The sequence below is a fragment of the Vanacampus margaritifer genome, chromosome 4, assembly GCF_051991255.1.
Source record: "Vanacampus margaritifer isolate UIUO_Vmar chromosome 4, RoL_Vmar_1.0, whole genome shotgun sequence".
NCBI lineage: Eukaryota > Metazoa > Chordata > Actinopteri > Syngnathiformes > Syngnathidae > Vanacampus > Vanacampus margaritifer.
This window is the reverse complement of record NC_135435.1, coordinates 31903602-31927404: the sequence shown is the minus strand read 5'-3', so window position 1 is coordinate 31927404 and position 23803 is coordinate 31903602. Positions and strand designations below refer to the sequence as shown.

The window sequence follows — 23803 nt, the reverse complement described above, 5'->3', positions numbered from 1 at the left end:
GGGGGGGAATGCCAAATGGGGCGGTATATGCCTTTTGCCAATCCAAACAAGCGTCAAACTTAACACATCGGACCAGCCAGGCTACATCCGGTCTGCGCATGTTCTACCGTGACGTAAATGCGTAGTGATCAGTGGTTACATGAATCAATTACAGACTTTACAATTGCTAAATCACTTTGACGATTGTATTGCAGACACATGACATCCATTTCTCTACCACAACGCAACCACTAAAGCTTTCTGAGCTTGTACGCCGTTTCTCCATCGTTTACTAAAAGTTGTGCAGCTTCACTGGCTGCCGCTTTTCTCACCATCACACTTATGTTTTGGTCATCTGATACTTATAAGAGAATTACTCACCATACGCACTGCAAGTGAATGGTTTCTCACCGGCGTGTCTTCGTCTGTGTCTTGTCAAATTGCGACTCAGAGAGAAACTTTTGCCACAAACTAAGCAGGAATACGGTTTCTCTCCAGTGTGCGTTCTCATGTGGAGAACCAATCCTGGGTCGTTCACTGAAGCTTAAGCTGCAGACTGAGCAGGCAAAGGGTTTCTCTCCAGTGTGTATTTTCATGTGTTTGTTCAAATGTGCCTTCCGGGTGAAATTTTTGAGACAAACTGAACAGGAAAAAGGTTTCTCGCCAGTGTGCATTCCCAAGTGTAAGGTCAAATGTCCCTTATGAGTAAAACTTTTACCACACACTGAGCAGATAAAAGGTTTCTCTCTTTTGTGACTTCTATAGCGCACTTTCAAATCCCACTTTGAACTAAAGGTCATTCCGCACTGCGAGCATTGGCAAGGGGTTCCGTCAGTGTGTCATGTCATATGAGCTTTAGAGTGTTCATCATCATCATCATCATCAGTGTCAGACGAGTGTGACGACATAACATCACAATCCCTGCCGTGATCTCCATCACCTTCTTCTTCTTCATCATCATCATCTTCACTCTTCACAATGACAGTCAATGGAAAGTTGGTGATGTCAGCCTCCTCCTCGTCCTCTTTAACGTGGGAGGCCTCTGGATCTTGATGAAGATCTTCTTTGCTGATGTCTGCAGAACACAAAAGCGGACAAAAACACATGGTTTGGTAACGTCAAGCTTTTCAGGCAAGCTGTGATGTAGTGTGTTTTTGTTGGTGAGCCGAATTTGTTTTCATCCCGACAGTTCCCACTCACTGCCCCATGAGGCGTTTTGATTGACTACATGGGAATACATGGAACGCTACAAAATGTTGTGTGCCCACACGAGATGCAGTTTGTTACATCCCAAAAGAAATACGGCCGAGTGGAAACAGTTCAAAAGAAAACCACTGGCTATGTTTTGGGGATAGGTTAGGACAGTGCTGCTGCTGTCACTTTATCAATCTCAGCTTTGATTTAATGAATTGTTTACTCCTCAACTGTGCTTCGCTTCGTGACCTTTCCTGAATATTCTCCCTTCTGGCCCACTGAATGTAAATGAATACATTCAGACCTGACAAATGAGCGCATCTCATCAGTGAAGAATTCCAACTTTTTGACGACCTTTAATTATCTACGTAGTTTAATTTGTGCTCATTCATAACTATGATCATCATCTCGCCTTGAAAATATTATTTTATGAGACATCTGTAAATCGGCAAAAACGCCAATCCAATAAATTGTCTGACAAACCTGCTGTGTGTATCACATTTTCAGGCATCATAAAATCAAAATCTTGTCGCTCGTTCTCCTCTTCTGTCCGATAAAGTTCCTCCTCGCACTCTTCTTTCACACTTTTCATACACATTTTTACACGATAATCACAACACTTTAACATCGCACTTGATCTCTGCTCAGCGAAGTGTTGACAACGACGTCTAGCTCGACAAGCTTAACGAGCACTATCACAATTTTATCCAGACTGGAATATTTAACTAATGTCGGTGTACTCCAGTAAAGTAGTGATTTGACGCCCTGTTGGAGGCTTCAGTTTGTTCAGTTATAATTCAGGAACAATAATTTCGTGACGCTGAGGCGGTTGCGTAAAACGTATGCGGAAGTACAGCTGCAGCCGAAGTAGTATGGCAACTCCACTTGGACATATTAGAAGCACAAAATACATACCAGTGTGTGCACTGTAGCCACCAGTCTCTGTTGTGACGCTTTACCTTTTTGCTTTATTAGAGAATCCATTCCCAGACTGGTATTGTCAGCAAGCAATGGACTTGCGAACAAATTGAGTGAAAGTGTGTCCTTTATTGCGCTTGAGGTTAGTGTTGGAAATATTGTCACATTCGCTTACTTCTAATTTCTCATTTGTGTGTGTGCAAATGTTTCTTCTTGTTTTTCTTTATTTGTTTGTTTTTTCCTCTAATGTGTCACATTTTTTATTTTGCCCATTAGAAGTGATGCTACAGAATTCCAGGTGGGCATAATGCTTCAGTATTTACATGCTGTATTTGTAGAATTGCACTCCACTTTCCGACTAAAGGATGTACTCTTAAGGCATCCGGTATTGGTTTTTGCATGTTCTTACCATGTGGGGGCAGTGTCGGATTAAAAGACATACTAGAGAGCACCTTTCAATTTTTACATAAGAATTTAAAAAACAACATGCACAGCATGTTCCCGCTTGCCTTTGCCAAATTCGACTGACGAGGACAACGTAAATAATAAATAAATAAAAATCAACTTCTCATCCACCACTGGAGAATTGTAGTTTATGAATTTGGGATGCTTAGTGATTGGATACATTTCCATTTTTGACCGCAATTCTGTGCTAATCCTCACTTGTAGTTTGATACATGAAGTCATTTTCGTGTAAAGGATTTTTTTTTTTTTAACTTGCAACCTCAGTGCACATTTTTAATTTAAGTCACTAGTTTATGGCTGAATAAGGATGTCTACTTTTGTTACGCTGGCATGTCTTCATGTGTCCCTTTGGTGCTTCATCCTTCATCCTATTCAATATTTCATAGAGTTGTATTTATCGTTTTGTGGTTTGGTCTTTGTAGGCACTCTAATGGGAAAAGATTGTCCAGTGCTCCCTGCTTTACATGTTGCCTAAAAATTGTTTGTTGTCAGAGACAGATGCCTTTGCCAGTAAAAGAAATGGCTCAAATCATATGGCATGAAATCCAATTTGAGTTGTTATAGTTTGCAGTGTGTCATCTTTATCAAATTGGTTCCAAAATGTTGTCATAAAACCGATATGTCACCTTAATAACCACTCTGACATTCAAAGTATTCATTTTTGTGTTCCATCTCATTCGACGTGTGTACCTAACAAAGTGTCTGGTGACGATCAGAACAATGTGGTAGCTTGACTCTCGAGTGACCCAACTTAAAGGTTCTTTCAGGTGCTCGGAATTTTTGTTGTTGTTGTTGTCTTGACTTAGTAGAGTAAAATTATGTGTTATTACTTCCATGCATTATTTACGTATGTTTTAACCCCTTGGTGGCTGAGGCCTGGAGACCAGAAGGAGCATCATCGTCATTAAAGCATGAACACATAATGCCCAAATGATTGTATTTAAGATATTGATGTACAGTAAACCCTCCATTTCTATTTTGCGGATTTTGTGCCATATAATGGTGTATTTCCACTCTCGGCCACTTGATGGCTTCAAACTATTGTTTGACTGTGTAAGTTTAAAAGAAGAAGAACGAAAACTCAAACAATTCTAAGTACAGAACTAGTTATTGGAGAAGAAAATCCTCTTTAATCCTGCTTTTTATGGCCACAGATAACAACGGTTGTAGGGTCATTTCATGATGGCCGTGATTAGTGATGTATTATGGTGAAATGACAAGTTTGTTAGTTTGGAAAAAGCGGCGTTGAACTAGTTACTCCTGACATATGTAGAAGGTAGCTGAACTTTCAGTGTTTGTAAAATATTTTTGTGTTATCTGTCAATATATTAAAAACAGTGCAGTAAATACTCTAAAAAGATGCCCAGGGACTTTTAGGTCATCTGAGTGAGATTTGCGGTGTGTTGCTGACAGCTTTGTTTTTCGCTGAATTGTCTGCTTGCAGGTGGCGTAGCGGGTTGGCCTCGGGGCTCGGAGCCGACCTGCTATGAACATCCACGTCGCTCACCTGCTTGGAAAGCGCCTGCAGAGACGCACGCTGACTCACAGGCACGAGCAGCTGCTGCTGTGTGACAAGAAAAGCGTACGTTTCTCTGACTGTAAATGTGCTTTCTTTTCATGTGTCAGCAGAAAAGCGCCTCAACGCTACAATTGGGAATTTCCAAACGTCATTTAGGCTTAATGACTCCTGTTTTCTGCTGTTTAGTGTCAGTGAGCAGCCAAAGGATTAACATTGGCACATTAGTGTCATTGTTTTTTTTACTTTTTGGCTTTTTTTTTAGGATGCATCCACAAAATGGTGCCTCACTTGATGTCAAACATGCAACCATCAATTGGATTAAAAATTAAATTTTTTTTTTTTTTTTAATAGCGCTTATCCTCACTATAGAAGGAATCTGCTCCACCTGAGCTGGGAAAGGACAGTTAATCAGCCAATTGACCAATTATATGGCACATTGGCTAAATACTGTTGTAATTGAGTAGTCAAGTTGTTTTGTGCTGTGCCGCCTCCCCCCGACTCATAGACTCTAATTACAAGTTACACACATTGCATGTTTTTTTTTCAGTCTACTTAAAAAGATTTCAGATGGTGATAGCTTAATTCCGGAACAAATCTTGTTGAACTTTTTTTTTTTGTGTGTGTGTGCTTATTTTTTAAAAGGACACAATCTTTGTGCGTGTTGAGTGGACCTCATCCTTTCTCATCTCCCTCAGAGGCTTAAGAGACCTCTAAGCTGCCCCGCACAAAAACAAAAACGGAGCAAACGTTTGGCCAATAACATTTAAATGTGGCAATTATGGTGGCAGCTCATTCCTGGGGGGGTTTAGATCAAGTCGCTAGATAAAGATGTGATTATATCGACATGTCTTTCCTCTCACAGCCAGAGGAAATGAGAGCGACCACATCAGGAAGTATAAGGCCCCTTTTTCACGTCTTCTGCAGCGTGAACCACCATATCACAGAGATTACTTCTCACATTCATGCTGTAGTAGAAAGTCATATTTTGTTCTTCACCCGACAAGCAAGCTGCAAGGTAGTTTCGTGAAAATGAATTGAGTCGCACATTATGGAGCTTTTAAAATCCCATTTGGCTTATCAGCGCTTTCCAATCCTATTTGAAGACTTGCCTTAGTTGTGTGTGCTTGTGTGTGTTTCCATTGCTGCCGCCACCTCCCTCCACAAAAGGTTGTTGTCAGCCCCCCACTCAGTCGATCACAAAGCCCGTCTTTCAAAATAAAATAGAATTGTATTCGTTTGACTCAGATGTATGTGTATTCTCAGTACATTCATGAACAGGGTGTTTTTTTTCCTAAATGGAATATGTGCAAACTGTAAGAAGCTGCTTGTGACAGTGAACAATAATGAGCTGCTGCACCCATTAAGGTACAACGACTTCAGAGGAACTGTTCAATTCCTCATGAAAAGAGAAGATAATATTTAATATGTACAGTACATGATGTGATGTATTTATATTTGAAATCTAAAGAAATACTCATAACATGTAATATGATTTTGTTTCATAGCCTAATATTTAACATTATGGACTAATATGATAATTCATGGCGTGATTTTTTTAATATATATTTTTTTAAATGTTTTTCTTTTCTTTTCATTATTTCAAGTTATTTCAATACCAAGTGCAGTACTGTCATTGGCATTTTATTTTGCACCGTATACTTTAGCGGAAGTCACTTTGTTTTGCCAGCTCCCGCCCCCCGCCTCGGACAACTCGTTTCCGGTTGGTCACGGTTTTTTTTGCGCGCTTGACATGGACACGCTCACGCGTAGCTCATCAGTCGCGAACTTGCTATCGCGCTCGTCCTGCTGGAGCTTCTGACGGCGGACCCTCAGCCGAGTGTTGGCCCACGCGAGTCCCCCCCACCCCCCACCCCCTCTCCCACACGTGGCAACGACTACAAAAGTGGATTTTAAGGGCGACAAAACGCTACGTTGCCAATTAGGCGCTCAGGTGCGGTGGAGTTTCTCACTTTTGCTTTCTGAAGCTGCAAATCATCAGGAAGGAACTCGTTCAAAGTGTACTTTTGTTGTTGCAAGGTTACTCTGCCTACTTCGACCCACTTGTAAGAAACACTTGACACCCGCGCCCGCCACCATGGAGGCTCAGCCCGTCTCCGCCCGCTGACATGGAGCTCCTTCCCGGCATGCAAGTCAAGCTCTAGTCGGCTCCTTTTCTGGCTCGCTTTTCTTTCACCTACAAGAAGACCCCTCGCCATTGCCGTTGTTCTCACCGCCAACAACGACCAGCGGACCATGGCCGGCTCTTCCCCCCGGTTGCTGTGGAGACGGAGCCTCCTCCTGGCGGTGTGCGTGTGCGCGCTCGCGGCGCGTGGAGCCGAGGAGGAGGAGGACGGCGGCGGCGGCTTCAGCTCGGAGGTAGGAACACCTTCCTGTGGAGGCCAATTTGCTGTCCTGCAGGCTTGTTAAGGTTTTGACCAACATAATCCAACAAACAGTCACCACAAATGTGGTAGACCACTGCAATGCATTCTCCAAAATGAGTAATGGGTTATCTTGTTTCTTTTTGAAGAGGAATGAGGAAATAATGTCCTAACTTCATTGAAGTAAGCTTTTATTTGGGTCCATTTATGCTGCTATTTTTGTCCTTTTTTTGGTCATATTTGAGTCAATAAAAACGGCTCTATCGCTCATTCCACACAATCTATTATATTTGTAAACGAAACGTATCATATTTGGTAAATGGTAAATTAAGAAACGTGTACCATGATAAGTCTTAAAAAATGTTTTCTTTTAATTCTTCTAAGCAAGTCAGTCTCCCATCACTGGTGAGCTTCTTCTTGTTATTATTATTATTTTTTGAACAGACCACATACTGACGACGATGGGCGACTCCCGATAACAGGTGTACCGTGTATCCAGTGTAAGACTGGTATCAATGCCGATACCAGTCTTATTTTAAGATATTGGTACTCGCGGCGGTGGCCGATACGATTATTGTCCGCTCTCTGGCAGCCATTTTACGATTAGGAACTAAAAATGATATGAATAGAAAGTTGCCATTAATTTCATGCACTTTTAAGGAAAAATAATATATTGGGATAAATAGTTTGTTCTTTAAAATCATCTGTCATCTTTATGTGGGGAATTTTATGTACAATCAGTATTTGGTATCAGTATCGGTGACCACTCGAGTTGAGTATCGGTCGGGAAAAAAAGGGGTATCGAACATCCCTAATCCTGCATCGGGCATGTATTCTGTAAATTCAACTGCCTCGCTTTCATTTTTTACAGGCAACATACTTTAAGAGTTCCAATAAGAATATGACTTATTATATCATGCTAAAGCAATCATGCGTTGATGAGAAAATGGTTTGACCCACCTCACCCCTCCCACCTCTGCTGTTGCGTACAAGCGGGGCATGCATGATGGTCTTCCAGCGGTACCTCCTTGTGCTGTCTTGTCGAGTGAAATTGTCAGTTCCTTACTTTCACCAGGATATGTGAAAGTTTTTTATTTTTATTTTTTTTTACTCTACCACTCCATACCAACACATTATTTTCATTACTAGTCTGTTTTTGTTTTGTTTTTGCTGCTCAGTCTTGCTACTTGGTAGGTAGTTAGCTGAAGACGCAGCCACGGTTGCTCCGTGATCTGTTTCTTCTTCAGTTGTTGCTTCAGGTGTTTCCGGTGCACTGCTGTTGATATAGCGTCTCCATAATGGCACAACGCGGCAACTGCATTTCAATAACGTTGCTGCCGAGCTCAATCAACACAGCTGGAGTGCCGTGTTGAGCGAAATGAATCGCTCTGGCTGGAGGCGGCCGCCTCTGAATTTTCAACGCAGGAAAAACCCTGTACGTCTGTGCAGCGCAAACAGATGGCGGCTCGACAACAGCAGTCAATCTCATCTATCCAGCATGTGATGCGCACACACAGCGCAGAGGCATGCTGGGTAGTGACGCGGAGGCATCCGAAGCAAGACAATGGCTCCTCTTGTTTCAACTCACAAACGAGTGTGAGAGCAAACTTGAGGGAAGAAACCGAGAGGAAGAACGCGATAAGCGCTTGCGAGTTGCTGAACACTCAAATTAGTCGCTGTGCTGTTTTGATGACGCAAACGTGGACAAGCGTCCCTTTTTGGGCAGTTGATTGACCACAAAGGGCTGAAAGAAATGTTCTTTCATTCTTGTGGTATCCTGGGGTACACCGTACACATTAGTGTTCATTTTATCAGCCATTTTTAAATGTAGTCTCAGTTTAAGTCCAGTTTCAATCACACTTGTTGGTTTTTATCATAGTTAGTCAACCTCGTCCCCTTTTTATTTAGTCCACTATAAATTTAGCATTTTAGTCCAAGAAAACATTTTAGTCATCAAGAACTGTCAGCGTTTTAGTCAGGACAATCATTTAATCAGATAATGATGAACATTTTGGATCTAAAACTATTTCAAATAAAAAAAAATCTCTCATCTTTTTGATGACAACCAACTTGACATAATTACAGTATATCAACAAGTAGCTAATATGGCTCCATGCTATGCTGCGAGCTAGAAAGTTAGCTATCTTTAGTTAGCTGTCGGATTAACATTATTGTTGGAACGTTCTATCCGTTGAATTAATGTTGCATTATAACTATAATTGACTTCTTTTTTTTTTCTGTCCCATGTGTGCGTGCATGTTGCACTTGCTATCTAGCTAGCTGCAGTTTCGAAAGGGCGTGTCTCTTGGTGTGTCACATGACAGTGTCACAGTGACAGATTAGCAGAGACAGGATTTGACAAAATGATGTCATTTTCCTCTCATTTTTGTCCATGAACTAAAATGCCCATTGATTTTAGTCCAGTTTTTATTAAGTGTGGTACATTTTCGTCTCGTCTTCATTAGTGAACAAAAATGCCTTCTGATTTCTCCCAGTTATTGTTTATTAATGAGGGTTTTACTCGAGTCTGGTTTTAGTCCGGTGAAAAATGTGTGTTGACGAAAATATTTTTGTTTAGAGTTGGTTAACAAAATGAACACTAGTTCTGTGTCACTGGTCTGTTGTCCGATTCCCGTGCTGGCAGTCTCCTGAAGATTTTCGTTTATTATTCCAGTCCAGTTTGGTCTGCCCTTGGGACAACTTTTTTGGATCCATCTGCAGCCGGCAAATTGACTTGAGTGTTACGGATGACGTTGTGTTTGACTTTAAAAATGCTCCACTTGATGGATGGTTTCCAAGGCCGAGCCATTTACAAATGGCATTGTTTTCAAACATGCTGTCGCTTCAGCTGTGAGAAAAGAAAACACCGCAGCAGTCAATATTGAGCACTGGAACTTTAACACGCTAATAGCGGTGGTCTGTTAAAACTGTTTCCCTGTTAAATAGAAACACTTTTTTTTTGGTGTGGCTAAAATCACCAAGTACAAGAGTAAATGTAAAGAAATTTGAAAATGTTTGAAAAGTTTTTACCCCTGTGATCTTTTAACACTACCAGGAAAATGCTGTAATGGTTCAGTAACCATGGAAACGGCAGACTCCATTTTTTTCTCATCCCCAATGCCGTATAGAATGTCAGAGATACGCGTGTACACAAAGTTAGAATTAAGTAAACAGTAGCTGTGGAGAAAATAAAGTTGCTATTGTTTTTTTTGTAAAAAACAAAACAAAAAAAACAGGAAAAAAAGTCGCTAAACATAGCGACCAAATAGCTACGTTGCCTTTTCAACTCGCTGCTCCGTGTTTGCATCCTTTTGTTTGCGCAAGCACATCAGCTAGCGACGATTGATATATTTGGAATTTTGAATAAGCGCTCGATGGCAGCAGCGGACTTCAAGATGTGAGAATTAACGAGTTGTGTGTTTAACCAAGCAACATGACATACAAAAGTCGGTTAGCATCATTATACTGCCAAAGGTCAATATAACAAAACTATAGCAGCTATACCCATTTAAGGACCAATATTTGAAAACAACACATGTTGACAATATAACAATGCTCACATGCATAGATTCTTTATCCTCAGCTGCAGTTAAGACCATCGGCGTCATGTATTATGCAGCGCACACCAAACTGAAGTATAAAATCATGACGGCCAAACTGTTTAATTCTTTACATTGTATGTGCGTATGACTTTTGCGATGCGCTCTCGCTACCTGGTACCAGTAAGAAGCGGAGTTGCAACAGGTTTGAGAAGCTGCAAACATTTCGACTCGTTGCAGCTTCTCTCATCTCTCCACTTCGCCTCCTCTTGGGACTTTTGGAGGGTAAGTTGGTGTGCTGGGCGCTGGCTGTGGCTTGAATAGATGGCAGCCGACCAAACCTCAAAATAAAAGCTGCCTTCGTATCTTGGCTGACATTGTAGTGGACACACACATAAATACACACACTTAAGCACACACTCCGGCTTTTTACAACTCCCGGTATATTGCCGGCTTTGGCAGGTACGATCAAGGACTTTCTCAAAGAACATTTAATAGATGGGGCCTCACACACACACGCACACACACTGGCTGTGTTGTTTTGTATTCTGATGAGGGAAGATGAGCGTCCAGACTTGATGCTTTTAGACGAGGCACAGAGTGCGTGCGTGCGTGTTATTTGGTAGGCGCACGCCACCATCGCTCGCGCACCGGCTGCGAGCGTACGCCGACTCTACGACGCGTCGTCCCGTTCCGGCGGCTTTTACATCTACATTTACATCTATGCATCTCAAATGTATTAGATTTACATTAAGTTGTTTAATGTACCTCTTTTACATATAGAGCTCTTGTTTCTTTTCTTTTTTTTTGTCTACGCAGCAATAGTGGATGAGGGTCAGCCCAAGAATAGTGACAATTTGCATGTAATTGAAACCAAGCATTTTTTTGGGTATTGGAAAAACAATGGAAAGAAAATTTGCAAGTATGCATTTGCCGCTGGGCTTCTAATGAACCATATCAATATCAAAATTTGTCAACACTTCTTATGTACCATATTTAGCTCATATATAATCTTCAATACAACTCTGGTCTACTGTCACACCTCGTTTAGAGGTGTCAAATCTGGGTCCAGAAAGTAAAAAGCCTGCCACAGTTTGGCTTTAGCCATTGATGCTAACTAGCTAGCTCCCTAGCGAGCGTGCTCGGTTACCTGCTAGGGAGCTAGCTAGCTAGCTAGCTAGCACAAGGGGCGAAAGGCAAACTGTGGCTTTACTTAGTAGTTTTACTTTCTAGACCTGGATTTGCCACTCCTGCACACATTTACATCATATTTGTTTTATACACCACTCTTTTTACGTCTTGTTTAATGTTTTCCAGTAGCTGAATTGTAAATAGAGAACAAAAAGCAAAGTGTCTGTATGATCAGCTGTCAATTTTGTTGTTGTTTTTAGAGGACATTATTTTGTGAACTCTGGCGAGAAACGGGGCAGAGAAAGTAAGACTTGTTTTCTTTCTGCTCATTCTCATTCCACTTCGAGGAATGTTTGTTTTATGTTCTAATGTCTTTGTTCTTTGACATATGAATGAAAGACGTAAATGGAATGTATACCGCTAATGTCACATAGTTAGCATATTCACGTCATAGTTAATGAATGTACCTCAATGGTTTCGTATTGATATCATTTAGATGTTGTTTTGGAGTCACAAACTCACGTGTTTGTACTTTGTGCTTGCCACTCCTACCTGAGAAATGAAAAATGTGTTCGACCTCAAGCAAGAAGTCTTGACTTGTCTTCCATTGAAATTCTTTTGAATCGATCTTGTCAACATTGAAGTTTTCTGCGGCAGATGAGTTCAGTTGGCGTGAAAGGTTTGAATGGGTTTGACCTCATTGTTGTCATTTCTGCAAGCAGACAGTAGCGCTTCTCTTTTCCCACCAACTCGAGTTGTGTAAGTGAAACGTTACACAGTCGCTTGCTCTTTCTCCCACGGGGCGTGTTGGGATCACGAGCAGCTGCTGCACAGCGTCACCGCCAAAGGCCTTTTTGCTCTGCTCCGTTCCCAGACGGGCCAGATGAAATATGGACCATAGCAAGACCGTTCCTTGTCAACTTAAGAGAATTCGCCTTATCTGCTTTGAAGTGTCCTTCACTTCTTCAGAGGTCAAGTCCTGAATGACTGTGGCAGAAATCAAGATGGGATTCCCGCTAAATTGCCATCAAAGTCGAGTCTACTCTAGATTAAGCAAGTCATAAATGGCAGTGATATTCTCTGTGGATAACCGATATGAAGCTCAGTTCATTTTTGACAAGCTATCGTTGATCTCAACTCTGAAGTTAACATCGTTTACCTGTCTGTTGGTTTTAATAACAGATAAAGTTCGTTTGTTGTACTTGTGTACGGTTTTCTCAAAAACGCAACGTAAGGGTTAGTGTTAAGAATGACCCTTTCCGACACAAAACAAAATAATTTTGAGATTTCAAATGTGAACAAACTTGTCAGGTCATTCAGTTCAAGTCAAGTCAAGTCAAGTCGAGCTATTCATTCATTTTTAGCCAAACAAGGCCCAAGTCTGACTCAAAGTCAAGTTATGAAACTCAAGTCCTACATTTCTGCATCGTACTACTTTCCTATTAGACAGGCCACGTTTTGTGAATCTTGTGTCTGTACATGTAGTAAAGTCTCGTCTCATCTAATTGCCTGGTAATTGACATTTAGTACGCATGATTTGTGTGTTTCTTGCACTTTTTGTGTGTGCGCAGCTCTCTTATGTGGAAGCGCAGGTGGGTCAGGGTCACGTTCAGTTCAACCTTCCGTACGCCCCTTCCTGCTCTTGTACACTCACGCACGCACTTTTTGCTGGATGGATTTTTTTTTTTTTTTGAAGCACAGGTGTTAAGCGGTGACATTTGTCCTCCATTTGTTGAGGAAAGTCAAGTGATGACATGTAACATGAGGAGGTTTTGTGGAGATGACTTTTAGCCGGCGGATGATGACAAAAATTCAGCCATCACTAGAAAGAAAGTCCTGGGAACGAAGGACTTCAAGATTGTGCTGTGCCAGATCAGGAAGAAGTTGAGCACTTTCAAGTGCAGTTTCTACTTGGTCAACGCTTTTGGATTTGCCCGTTTTTATATTATTCTCGTGTCAACCTTTTTGAAAGTGAGTCACTTCTCGGGTAGTGAGTGCTACATTTCTGGGCTTCAGGTTCAAATGCGTGTCAATTACAGATTTGTCATTTCTATGACTGTGAGTAACTATTATTTTGTAATCGATTAGGATGACTATGGTTTATTCCCATAAATTCATTATGATTCATTTACTTACGGATTTGTTAATATGTCAGTAGGGAAACGTGTTGATCATTGTTGTCCAAAGGGAAAGCAGATGTTTACAAATGTTTTACAGTATTTGGATTAAGCACAAAGAATGAGTCTGCTGCTTTCATCAGGTCCAACAAAAAGCAGAGAATATTTACTTTCGAGAGGCTGAAATTCGAATATTTGGACAATTTTCAGATAAACAATGACTCAACAACAAACCATCCATCCATCCCCGCTTGTCCTCACAAGGGTCGCGGGGGTCGCTGGAGCCTATCCCAGCTGGCTTCGGGCAGTAGGCGGGGTAACACCCTCAACTGGTCGCCAGCCAATCGCAGGGCACAGAGAGACAAACAACCATCCACGCTCACAATCACACCTCGGGACAATTTGGAGCGTTCAATGAACCCGCCATGTATTTCTTTGGAATGTGGGAGGAAAGCGAGTACCCGGAGAAAACCCACGCAAGCACGGGGAGAACATGCAAAGTCCGCCCAGGAAGGCCGAAGCCCGGACTCGATCTCACGTCCTCTGCACTGGGAGGCGGACGTGCTAACCAGTCAGCCAACGTGCCGCCCTCAACGACAAACCAATGATCAAAATAGTTGTCTATTAATTTGATAAATCGAATCATTTTTACACCTGGAGACTGATCGGAGTCTGTTCTGCACTACTGTATGACATTTTCTTGTCAATCGGAACCACTTCCTGGTCAACTTTGTCCCCTGCAATGATGACATCAACCTAAACCAAAGATTACGAGAAGGAAGACTTGGGTTAATGTTTTATGCGATGGAAGGAGTGGCTGTGTCAACACGGGGCTTTATCAGCAACACTTTGCATTGTGCACATGGGCGTGAGCTGCAGCAGTGTGCTCATATCCAGTATCTCAAACCTGCGTGCGTGGGTGCGTGTGATATTAAGTTTCTACACAACAGCTGGGTGTATCATCTGTGGTTCAAATCTGAGATTTTGAAGCCCCCCCCCCACCACAGCTCACTCGTTCACCGCCTTCTCCCATCCACGTGAATGCACCCATTCACAATCGTTTGACATATTTTCACAAATCACTGGCATGGAATTGAGGTTTTAGGCTGAATAATGCGGTTGATGTAATATAGTCCATCGTTGAGTCCCATTCAGTCATCCATCCGTTTTCTATCGCGGTTTTTCTCATTAGGGTTGTGGATGCACACTTTCGACCGATGGCCAACTAATCAGTGGCCATACGAAGACAAGCAACACGAGTCCTCGACTAATTTGAGTAGCCTGATTGGAAAAACCTTTTGGTTTGGGGCTTTTGTTTATTTTATATTATTGTAAATCCAAAAACCTCGTTTGCCTTTTCGCTAATTGGATAACTTTTTCGCCTGCTGCCCTATGTTTGTGTTTACATCCATATTAACACCTGACAAGTTGTTCCAGGCACGGCATTTGGTGGCATGCCAGCTAATAATTTGACTTGCAGTACTTTCCCCGACTGGAGGCTGGATAGTTGGAGCCCAGCTTTATTGCCATCACAAACTGTTGCCACCAACATCATCCTGAAATCATCACACTTGCGACCCGAGTTGCTCGACAACAAGTCATAGTGACAGTAGATAAGATAGTCGTCTATTTGTGGAGCTCTCCATGCAAGCCAGCAAGACTTCCTTGTTCATCGACTCGCTCACTCGAGGCAGTTTGCAACGGCAGAGTCCAACCCAAGACACGCGTAGGGCCGACCCCTCATTTGAATAACATTTCAAATGAAAGGGCGTCTGCAGCATGAAATAAATAAATGTGAGAGCAGAGCATTTTTATTTAATTGCTTGACATTTAATTCTATTTATATATTTATTTTTGTATTTATTTCCACATTTATTTTTATGTTTTTGTATTTTTTGAATCTCCTTTTTTATTTTTGTATTTATTTTTTACTTGTAGTTATTTATTTAGGGATATATATATTTATTTGTTTCCATTTATAATATTTTTTTATATTCAATTTTTGAATTATATATTTTTTGTCCATTTTTATTTTTTACTTTTATTCATTTATTTATTGATTTAGTCATTTTTTTTATTTTGGCAGTTTTGGTCCTCCCATGGAAATCATGTTTCATCGCTAATCAAGAACACATTATTATTATTATTTTAAATTACGCTGACATTGTGTAATAGCGACGATAGTGGCTAGCAGCTAGCAACTAAGCAAGAGCCCGATATAAGCTGGCAAGAGCTGTTGGATTCCTTTTCAAAGGCAGTTTAACAAACGTGACTACTGACCGCCTGACACAGTTGCACTTCCTACTGATCCAATTTTAGGCTCACTCAAATGTGCTTTTTTAGCCGAGACAATCGCGATTGTGGTTCTGACGTCACTTTGTCCCATACTCAAGTTTTTCTCGACAAGAAAATATAGTTTTTTGTCATGCACACATTTAAATAGTAAATGTTGGTTATTAAAAAAAAAAAACTATTGGTTGTTAATTATTAAGCAAAATGTGTTATTTTCTCATGTCTTCATAATTGTTTTTTAACCAAGCATAATAGCCTAGCATGTTTGGCTCACAATCGAAAGGTTGCGGGTTGAAAACTCAGGCCTTTGCATCCTCTCCACATAAAACGTGTTTTGGCTTAACGAAAACGAGTGTAGAAAAATGGAGGTTCGCTTGGAAGGTGTTGATTGTGATCTTAAGCGGCTTTGTGTCACGTGCGCAGGCGTGGCTGAGGATGTACGGCTACCTGCCTCAGGCCAGCGGGCAGATGTCCACCATGCGCTCCACGCGGATCCTGGCCAACGCCATCAGCGACATGCAGCGCTTCTACGGCCTGGAAGTCACCGGACACTTGGACCCGCAAACCATCAGGTAAGCAAGCGCATCTTTCCAACTGTCACGTTGCAGCGTTGCGCCATTCAAAGTGTACAATAGGGGAGTCATTTTTCCAAGGAGCCCCTCTTAATCCCAATTCCAATTACGTGCACACCCAAAATGCTTTTGTAAAAAAAAAAAAGTGTCCTATTTTTGAGACAAAAGCTCCCAATCTTATGATAACAAACAAGGTTAAATTGTCATATTATGAGAGTAATAAGGTTTTCTTTCAGAAAGAATCAAATTGATTTCTTTCAGAGAGTAGCGAGATATCAGCTATGAGATGTGCATTGTCGTGTGCCAGCCTAAAAACCGCAAGCTTCTCGTCTCCATGTAATGTAAAAGGGGGAAAAAACACATAAACAAAAAGGTGTAATTAAACTTTTTTGATGCATATTTCATCACGTTAGCAAAGCAGTAAGAACACTTTTTTAAGTTGCCGATCTAATCATGAAAGTCCAGTCAGTCAATTCATTGACATTTTGGCACATAAAAGCAGTCTGCAAACGTTTTTTGCCAGTTACACATAAAGCTCTGCTTCTCATTTATTTTTTTCCCTCCAGGAAGAAGAAAATTCCCCAACCCCCCCCCCCCCATGCCTCAAATCTCCGCCCTGACTATAAATAGTAATTTGCCTATAACATTATTGTACATACACCAAATGCAACGAAGGTAATACTGCAATGATAGCACCACTGCCACCTACTGTAGTGGATGTGCAATTACACTTTATTCTAGTGCTGCCCCCCCCCACACACACACACCAAAAAAGTTTTCTGAGGTCACACGTGCCCCCTCCTGGCATAAAAAAAAAGCTGTAATTGTTACAAGAACAAAAGTATGTTTTATCCGCGTAAAATGAATGTCACAATCTTACGAGGATAGTTTTATTTTTCCTTAAAGGTGTAATATGATATCAGTCTTTTTTTCTTTTTTCTTAATGGATGCGGATATCAAAAATACAACTTTATTCTTGCAATATTACACCTTTTATTCAGTTAAATATGCCTTTTATTAAACTTTTTGTTATCTTACCTTACCTTATCCACGTATGGCATAATATTTATGTGATGACGTCACAATGATATCCAAGCTTTTAACTGCAAAGTGTTTTGCCCGCTGTGAAAATCCGTGGTCCAGAAACCGTTAAAAAATGTTCCGTTTGCCTCCGCAGCGCCATGAAGAGACCCCGCTGTGGCGTGGCCGACAAGTTTGGAGGCCAGATCAAAACCAACGTGAGGCGGAAGCGCTACGCCCTCACCGGACACAGGTGGAACAAGATGCATCTCACGTACAGGTGACAACATCATCAAGCAACGGCTGCTGATTCATTTCATCATCGGGTGATGATTTTCAGAGTTTCCTTAACTCTTTGACTGCCAAAAACGTTAAATAACGTTGAGTAAAATCCTATGGAGGAGTGCCAAAGACGTTAAAAGACGTTTTTTTTTTCAAAAGAGGTGAAACTAACCATTTTCTATTGTTGATTACTGAAAAATGGAATAAGGTAGAAACAAACTTTTTTTTCTGATGAAAGATGAGAGTCCAATCTTTCATTTGGTAGTATGTGTGTTTCCATAGTCCAAACACATAATTTTCTGTGGACCTTGAAAGATCAGTCAAAAATGCTTAAATCGGCTGGCACCCACGGCATCCCTTTTCTGAAAACGTCTGGCAGTCAAAGAGTTAACAACTGGTCCATTTTCATAACAAAGTGCAATTATAGCAATAAGGTTTGAATCAGATTTGACTTGAGCCGCCATTATTGCCAAGATGGTTTTAAAAGTGGTCAGATGGAAATACATACCCAACTCAAACACATCTGCTTCCTTTTGGCGGCCCCTCAGCATCCAGAACTACACCCCCAAGATCGGCGAGTACAACTCCTTCACGGCCATCCGGCAGGCCTTCAAAGTGTGGGAGAGCGTCACGCCGCTGACGTTCGACGAGATCCCGTACCAGGAGATCAAGTACGGCCGGCGGAAGGAGCCCGACATCATGCTCTTCTTCGCGTCGGGCTACCACGGTGACAGCTCCCCGTTCGACGGCGAGGGCGGATTCCTGGCCCACGCTTACTTCCCCGGGCCCGGCATGGGCGGCGACACGCACTTCGACTCGGACGAGCCGTGGACCATCGGAAACCAGAACGTACAAGGTGCGAGTGCGGGCTGGGGAAGTACAGTGGTGGGGAGGTGAGCTAGCTTAACGCTAACGTTGTCGATGAGCTAATGGAACGAGCATCGATATCGCGGGATATTTGAAGGCAACGTAACAACAAATGTTGAGGGGCTACTGAGCCCAGGTTAGCTCCTCCCATTTTCTGTCACAAAAGGAGGTACAGTATGTTAAGCAACACCCTGCTAGTTTGTGCTAGCTTTCTACAAATTGTGATCGTAGAGCTAGAAGGGATGAAAGGCATTATTTCAATGGGGAAAGATGATTTGTGGAGTGTTATTAGTTACAAGTGTGCTAATGGAATGGATTCAAGTCTTGTAGGACCGAAAAACGGTACTTTTTCACAGTTTGTACTTTTCTACTTGAGCACAAGAGTTGAATGAGTACATTTTATTTGAATAGTCTTTTTTTTTTTTTTTAGCACAAGTTATTTGCTCTTGTACTTAATAGTAGAGTACTGTGAGTGCTTTTGCCACCTCTGGCATTGAGAAAAATCTAAACTGGGGAATCAATAGCAACAACCACACACAAACACTTTTGTCAAAGAGAGAAAAAGCGAGCGTGTGTGTGTGTGCGTGTGTGTATAGTTGCTTGAATTTCAGGTTCAAAGTCTTCTATTGTTGGCGGGTTTGTACGGCCACACCCACATGTAGTCGACATCTATATTTTCCCATATGAATGTGTAGCCTATCTACTTTTTTTTTTATTTCATACAGTAGGATTAATCAATAGTTTTAAAGGTTGGCTGTACGATAACGTTTTCACTGAATAACAAGCTCTTGAGTCCCCAAATGTCGCTCTCGATGTTTACTCAGCGAGAAGACGGCGCGTTCAAGGGCTGTCAGACGGCTCCGTCTTAAAGGTTGCTCCTTTGGCTCCACTTTGAGGCCTTAATCAGTCGAGTGTGGCGACAAAGAGGGCAGTCGACGCAGTTGAACACACTCCCACTTAGTTAGGGTGCTACACACACACATACACACGCACACACACACACACACGTGCTGGCTCAGCTCTGCCGCCCTGTCCTTTGTGTGTTTGGTGATAAGAGGACAAAAAAGACCACTGTCACTAAAAAGGTCGTGGGTACGGGGGGGTTGCTGGTAAACGTTGAGCAACAATAGGACGTCCTTCACTTCCACAGGAAACACAAAGTAAGTCAGCAAGCAAGAAAGGCAGCTTTATTTATATAGCATGTTTTACATACAAAACAAAACAAAACAAGGAAATACATAAAAAAGTAGCTTATTAAAAAAAACATATAAAAGATTTGGAAAATGTTTTAAAAGATTACAATCTTACGTATAGCATAATTTCTAACCTGGATTTAAAAGCATTCACATTTGAGGCTGACTTTGAGGCTCATTCCATTTGTGTGCAGCACAACTGCTAAATGCTTCACCATGTTTGCTTTGAACTCTGGACTCTACTAATTGAGCCGAGTCTGCAGACCTCAGACCACTCCTGGGTTTCCATTTGCATTTTTTTTTTTTAAAGAAATGTATTCAGGACCTACATTAAAGAATGTTTTAACCATTTGACAGGAATACAAGAAAAATCACAAAATCAATATAGATGAAAATCCGAACCAACTCAAAACATTGGAATCGTACTGCGATGTAAAAGGACCAGTGAACTTATGTATATTTTGAATGCATCATGTGTCCATTTTCAAACTGAAATATGAGCACAAATGAAAATCTGATGCATGAAAGGGAAGTGAAATTTCGTTTTATGGGGAGATTAGCAACATGATGCGATGAAATACGTGATACGACATCAAGGTGACTTCACGGATTATTTACGTCAATCCACTTGAGAATTGACGTCAGATGCTGCGACCAATCACAAGTGCGTGCATGAAGACAGCAGAGACGGCCCCCATTCACAATTTCAACATTTTTCCCCTCCCAATTTCCAAAATGGCCGTCAATTAAATGCGGATTTTCACTATACGTAGTAGGCGGAGTTCCTTTCCTACGATGGCGATGCCACCCGAATTTCCACTTAAGTCGTATTTCCCAGTTAAAGTCGATATTTACATCAACATACTTACTGCAGTAATAAAATAAAAAAAAGTTGCGCAAAGAGCCGGAACCACTATTTCGTGTTTCCGCACGGACATTCATCGCTGACGACGCCGGAGCGGAGCTAAATCAAGTTTAAACACGGAAATATGGCGAGCCAACATGTTGATAGACGTCCAGTGCTGGAACGGAGGTAACAACAACACAACTTTAAATAACTTTAAAATGGCGTGGTTACTGTGGGGAAATGAACGAAAAAGATGGTGGCACGGGCGCCGTAAAATCGAAACACGTGCGACGTAACTTGAGAAATCCCTTTTCAGAATTTTGCTATGCAGGAAGAGTTCGCAGTCCTCTGCGGCACCCGCTAGAAGTGCTGACGACAACTTGTGGCAAACAAAAGCGTGGGTGTCCAAAAGCGTTATTGGAGGTGTCATGTGACGCACCCGCTGACGCACCTTAAGCAGAAGAAGAAAAAAAAAACTTCTCCAGCCGTAAAAGGTCATAAAGTTTTTGTGCGTCTCGTGTGAGTCAGCACTTCTACTGGTCAACATTGCGGGTGATGAACGGAACCCAGCGCGGCAACACAAAACAAAACAATGACGGCTGAAGACGGACACGACCAAGGCTGAACTTTTTGTGAGACGTGGCGAGCCCAAGCCAGCGAGGCGTCGCCATGGGAACCACACAAAAGGTTTCTTTATCTGGCCTCTTCGTTGGCGCTTGGCTAGATGCACGATGACTCCCAAATTATACACGTTCGAGTCTGGGATTTAATCCTGACCAATCAGCAAAATGTAGAGTAAAAAGTCCAAATTCTTCAGGTCGAACACTTCCCACAGAAAATCCATTTTGACCCAAATGTTCTTGCAGTAATTCGTGTAAGAGCACAAAAAGTTGAAGGAAAAGCACACTTGCAGAACGAATCCATGATTGTTGATTGACGTGACGTAAAACCTCCCAAGTTTGAAGTCCAACTCCAAATTGTTGACCCTTGACAAGTAACAGTGTCCGCTAGTTAGCTCAGTTCATAGTTCAGCATTGAAGCAAATGATAAATGACGGGTCCCCACATCACTTACGGGGTCATGTCGTTGCTTTTCTCATCCAGCGTGTCGAACAAAGCGCCGCCCTTGACGGCCGGCAGAATGCGCGATGCGTATCGGCCGCCGTTGGCGTTGGCGTTGCGGGTCATCTCATTAACCAATGACATCATCACCGAGAAAACAATGAACAGACGGCGTCCTCCGCTCGCTCGCTCTGTGATGTTTGTCGAGGGCCGGAATGCAAGCTGGCTCATCAAGTCAGATTGTTTCCAGATTCTCTCTTCATGTTTTTAGAATCAAAGCACATGTTCATTATCATGTCCAATAAAATGTAATGATCCACATTTCCCCTGTGGGCTTAATTTGGGCAAAAAAAAATCTCAATAGATGGAGTTTATCCATCATTTTTTAATTTAGTCTCAGTTTTAGTCCAATTTCAATCACACTTTTTTATCATAGTCAACCTCATCCCATTTTTATTCAGCCACCTTTTAGTCGAGCATTTTAATCTTTATTTGAGTCCAAGAAAACACCATTTTATTCATCTCCTTTTAGTCAACAGAAACTGTCAACATTTCAAATGAATCTAAAACTAATTTACATTCAATGTTCTCATCTTTTTGATTCAAAACAACTTCACACACAATTACAGTATATCAGCAAGTGGCTATTATGACTCCATGCTACAAGCTAAGAAGTTAGTGGTTGGATTAACATGGTTTTAACGTTAGCCTATAGCTGTTGCATTATTGTTTATTAATGGAGGTTTGAGTCTATTCTAGTCTAGTTTTCGTCCGGTGAAAAATGTGTGTATTTTTATTGAGTTAGTGACTGCACAAATGGAAATCAATTTGACTTTTTTTTTAGATGTCCCGCTTTTAACTCTTTGACTGCCAGATGTTTTCAGAAAAGGGATGCCGTGGGTGCCAGCCGATTTTAAGCATTTTGACTGATCTTTCAAGGTCCATAGAAAATTATGTGTTTGGACTATGGAAACACACATACTACCAAAAAAAGATTGGACTCTCATCTTTCATCAGAAAAAAAAGTTTGTTTCTACCTTATTCCGTTTTTCAGTAATCCACAATAGAAAATGGTTAGTTTCACCTCTGTTTTGAAACAAATGTCTTTTAACGTCTTTGGCACTCCTCCATAGGATTTTACTAAACGTTATAAAACGTTTTTGGCAGTCAAAGAGTTAATATTGTGACATGACGACGACGATATATTGTGTCAGTTTTAATATCGCGATATCACGATATTGCCATTATGGTTACATCCCTATTTATTGTATCATTTCATTGATCGCAATATAAACACATGTAAGCATGTGTCCAGAAAAAGGTGCAAATGGAGTGAAGTCATTTCAATATAAAACTAACAAAGCAAATGAAAACAGACACTTTGCATCTTTCACCACTTTTGAAGGTTGTTAACGGCCAAAAGGAAGACAAACGTGCCTAAGATGAGTTAAAAATGTCAACTTGTGTTGCTGTGAAAGAAGTTGAAGTGAATCGCTCCCTTGTTGCGGCACGCAGGCAACGACCTGTTCCTCGTGGCCATCCACGAGCTGGGCCACGCGTTGGGCTTGGAACACTCCAACAACCCGCTGGCCATCATGGCTCCCTTCTACCAGTGGATGGAGACGGACGACTTCCAGCTGCCCGACGACGACCGGCGAGGCATTCAGCAGATCTACGGTGAGAACGACGTCCGAGCGGTCATCTGCGCCCGCTGCCGTATTTCAAAAGCAGACAAATGTGCTTCCTCTTTCTTTGCTTCCGTCGTTCCCAGACCGTTTTTTTTGTGTTGTGCAGGTACACAAAACCACAAGCCCACTCAGGCCTTGCCCACCGTGACGCCGGACCACCCGGACCCCCGTCCGCCTCATAATCCTCCTCCACGCCAGCCGGACCGGCCCAGGACCACCGACAGACCGGACCACTACGGACCCGACATTTGCGAGGGCAACTTTGACACGGTGGCCATGTTGCGCGGGGAAATGTTTGTCTTTAAGGTAAGATTGAGCTTGCAGTTCCTTGCATCGAAGCTGGCATATCTCGCACAAAACAAATCCAACAACATTTCAAAATCATCCCAAAAGTTACACATGAATGGATCGTAGGGGGAGCTCAGATGGCCTGAGATGCTTTATTACTACCGGGACACGCACATTGATGTGAACCAAAGAAACAACGCAGCACCCGGGAATCGAACCCAGATCACTAGAATGCCAATCTTGTATGCTACCACGACACCAACGGCGTGAGAAATGTTTTCTTCTTTTTCACTTGTTCTCTCGTATCTGCTATTTACATTTAGCAGAAATGAGTGAAATAGTCATGAATAATAACCCATCAATTACAAATACATGCACAAAATAAATATAATGTATAATTACAACATATTATGTAAACAATAGATACAATGTATATAGTTCAAATATATG

General features: G+C 41.8%; 1 protein-coding gene across 2 annotated transcripts in view; it reads left to right on the top strand.

The window, feature by feature from the left end:
• Positions 1-5824: 5824 nt before the first annotated feature.
• mmp15b (matrix metallopeptidase 15b) overlaps positions 5825-23803 on the top strand; it is a 31321-nt gene continuing 13342 nt past the window's right edge. The window contains exons 1-6 of one of the 2 annotated variants that reach the window (XM_077563231.1): positions 5825-6026; positions 6113-6451; positions 15959-16107; positions 17285-17407; positions 17958-18265; positions 22893-23371. In XM_077563231.1, the coding sequence (XP_077419357.1) occupies positions 6329-6451; positions 15959-16107; positions 17285-17407; positions 17958-18265; positions 22893-23371 (1182 nt within the window). In that variant the 5' untranslated portion in view covers positions 5825-6026; positions 6113-6328. Of the gene's footprint in view, positions 6452-15958; positions 16108-17284; positions 17408-17957; positions 18266-22892; positions 23372-23803 lie in introns of both variants that reach the window. The other variant, XM_077563232.1, reaches the window with a different exon arrangement.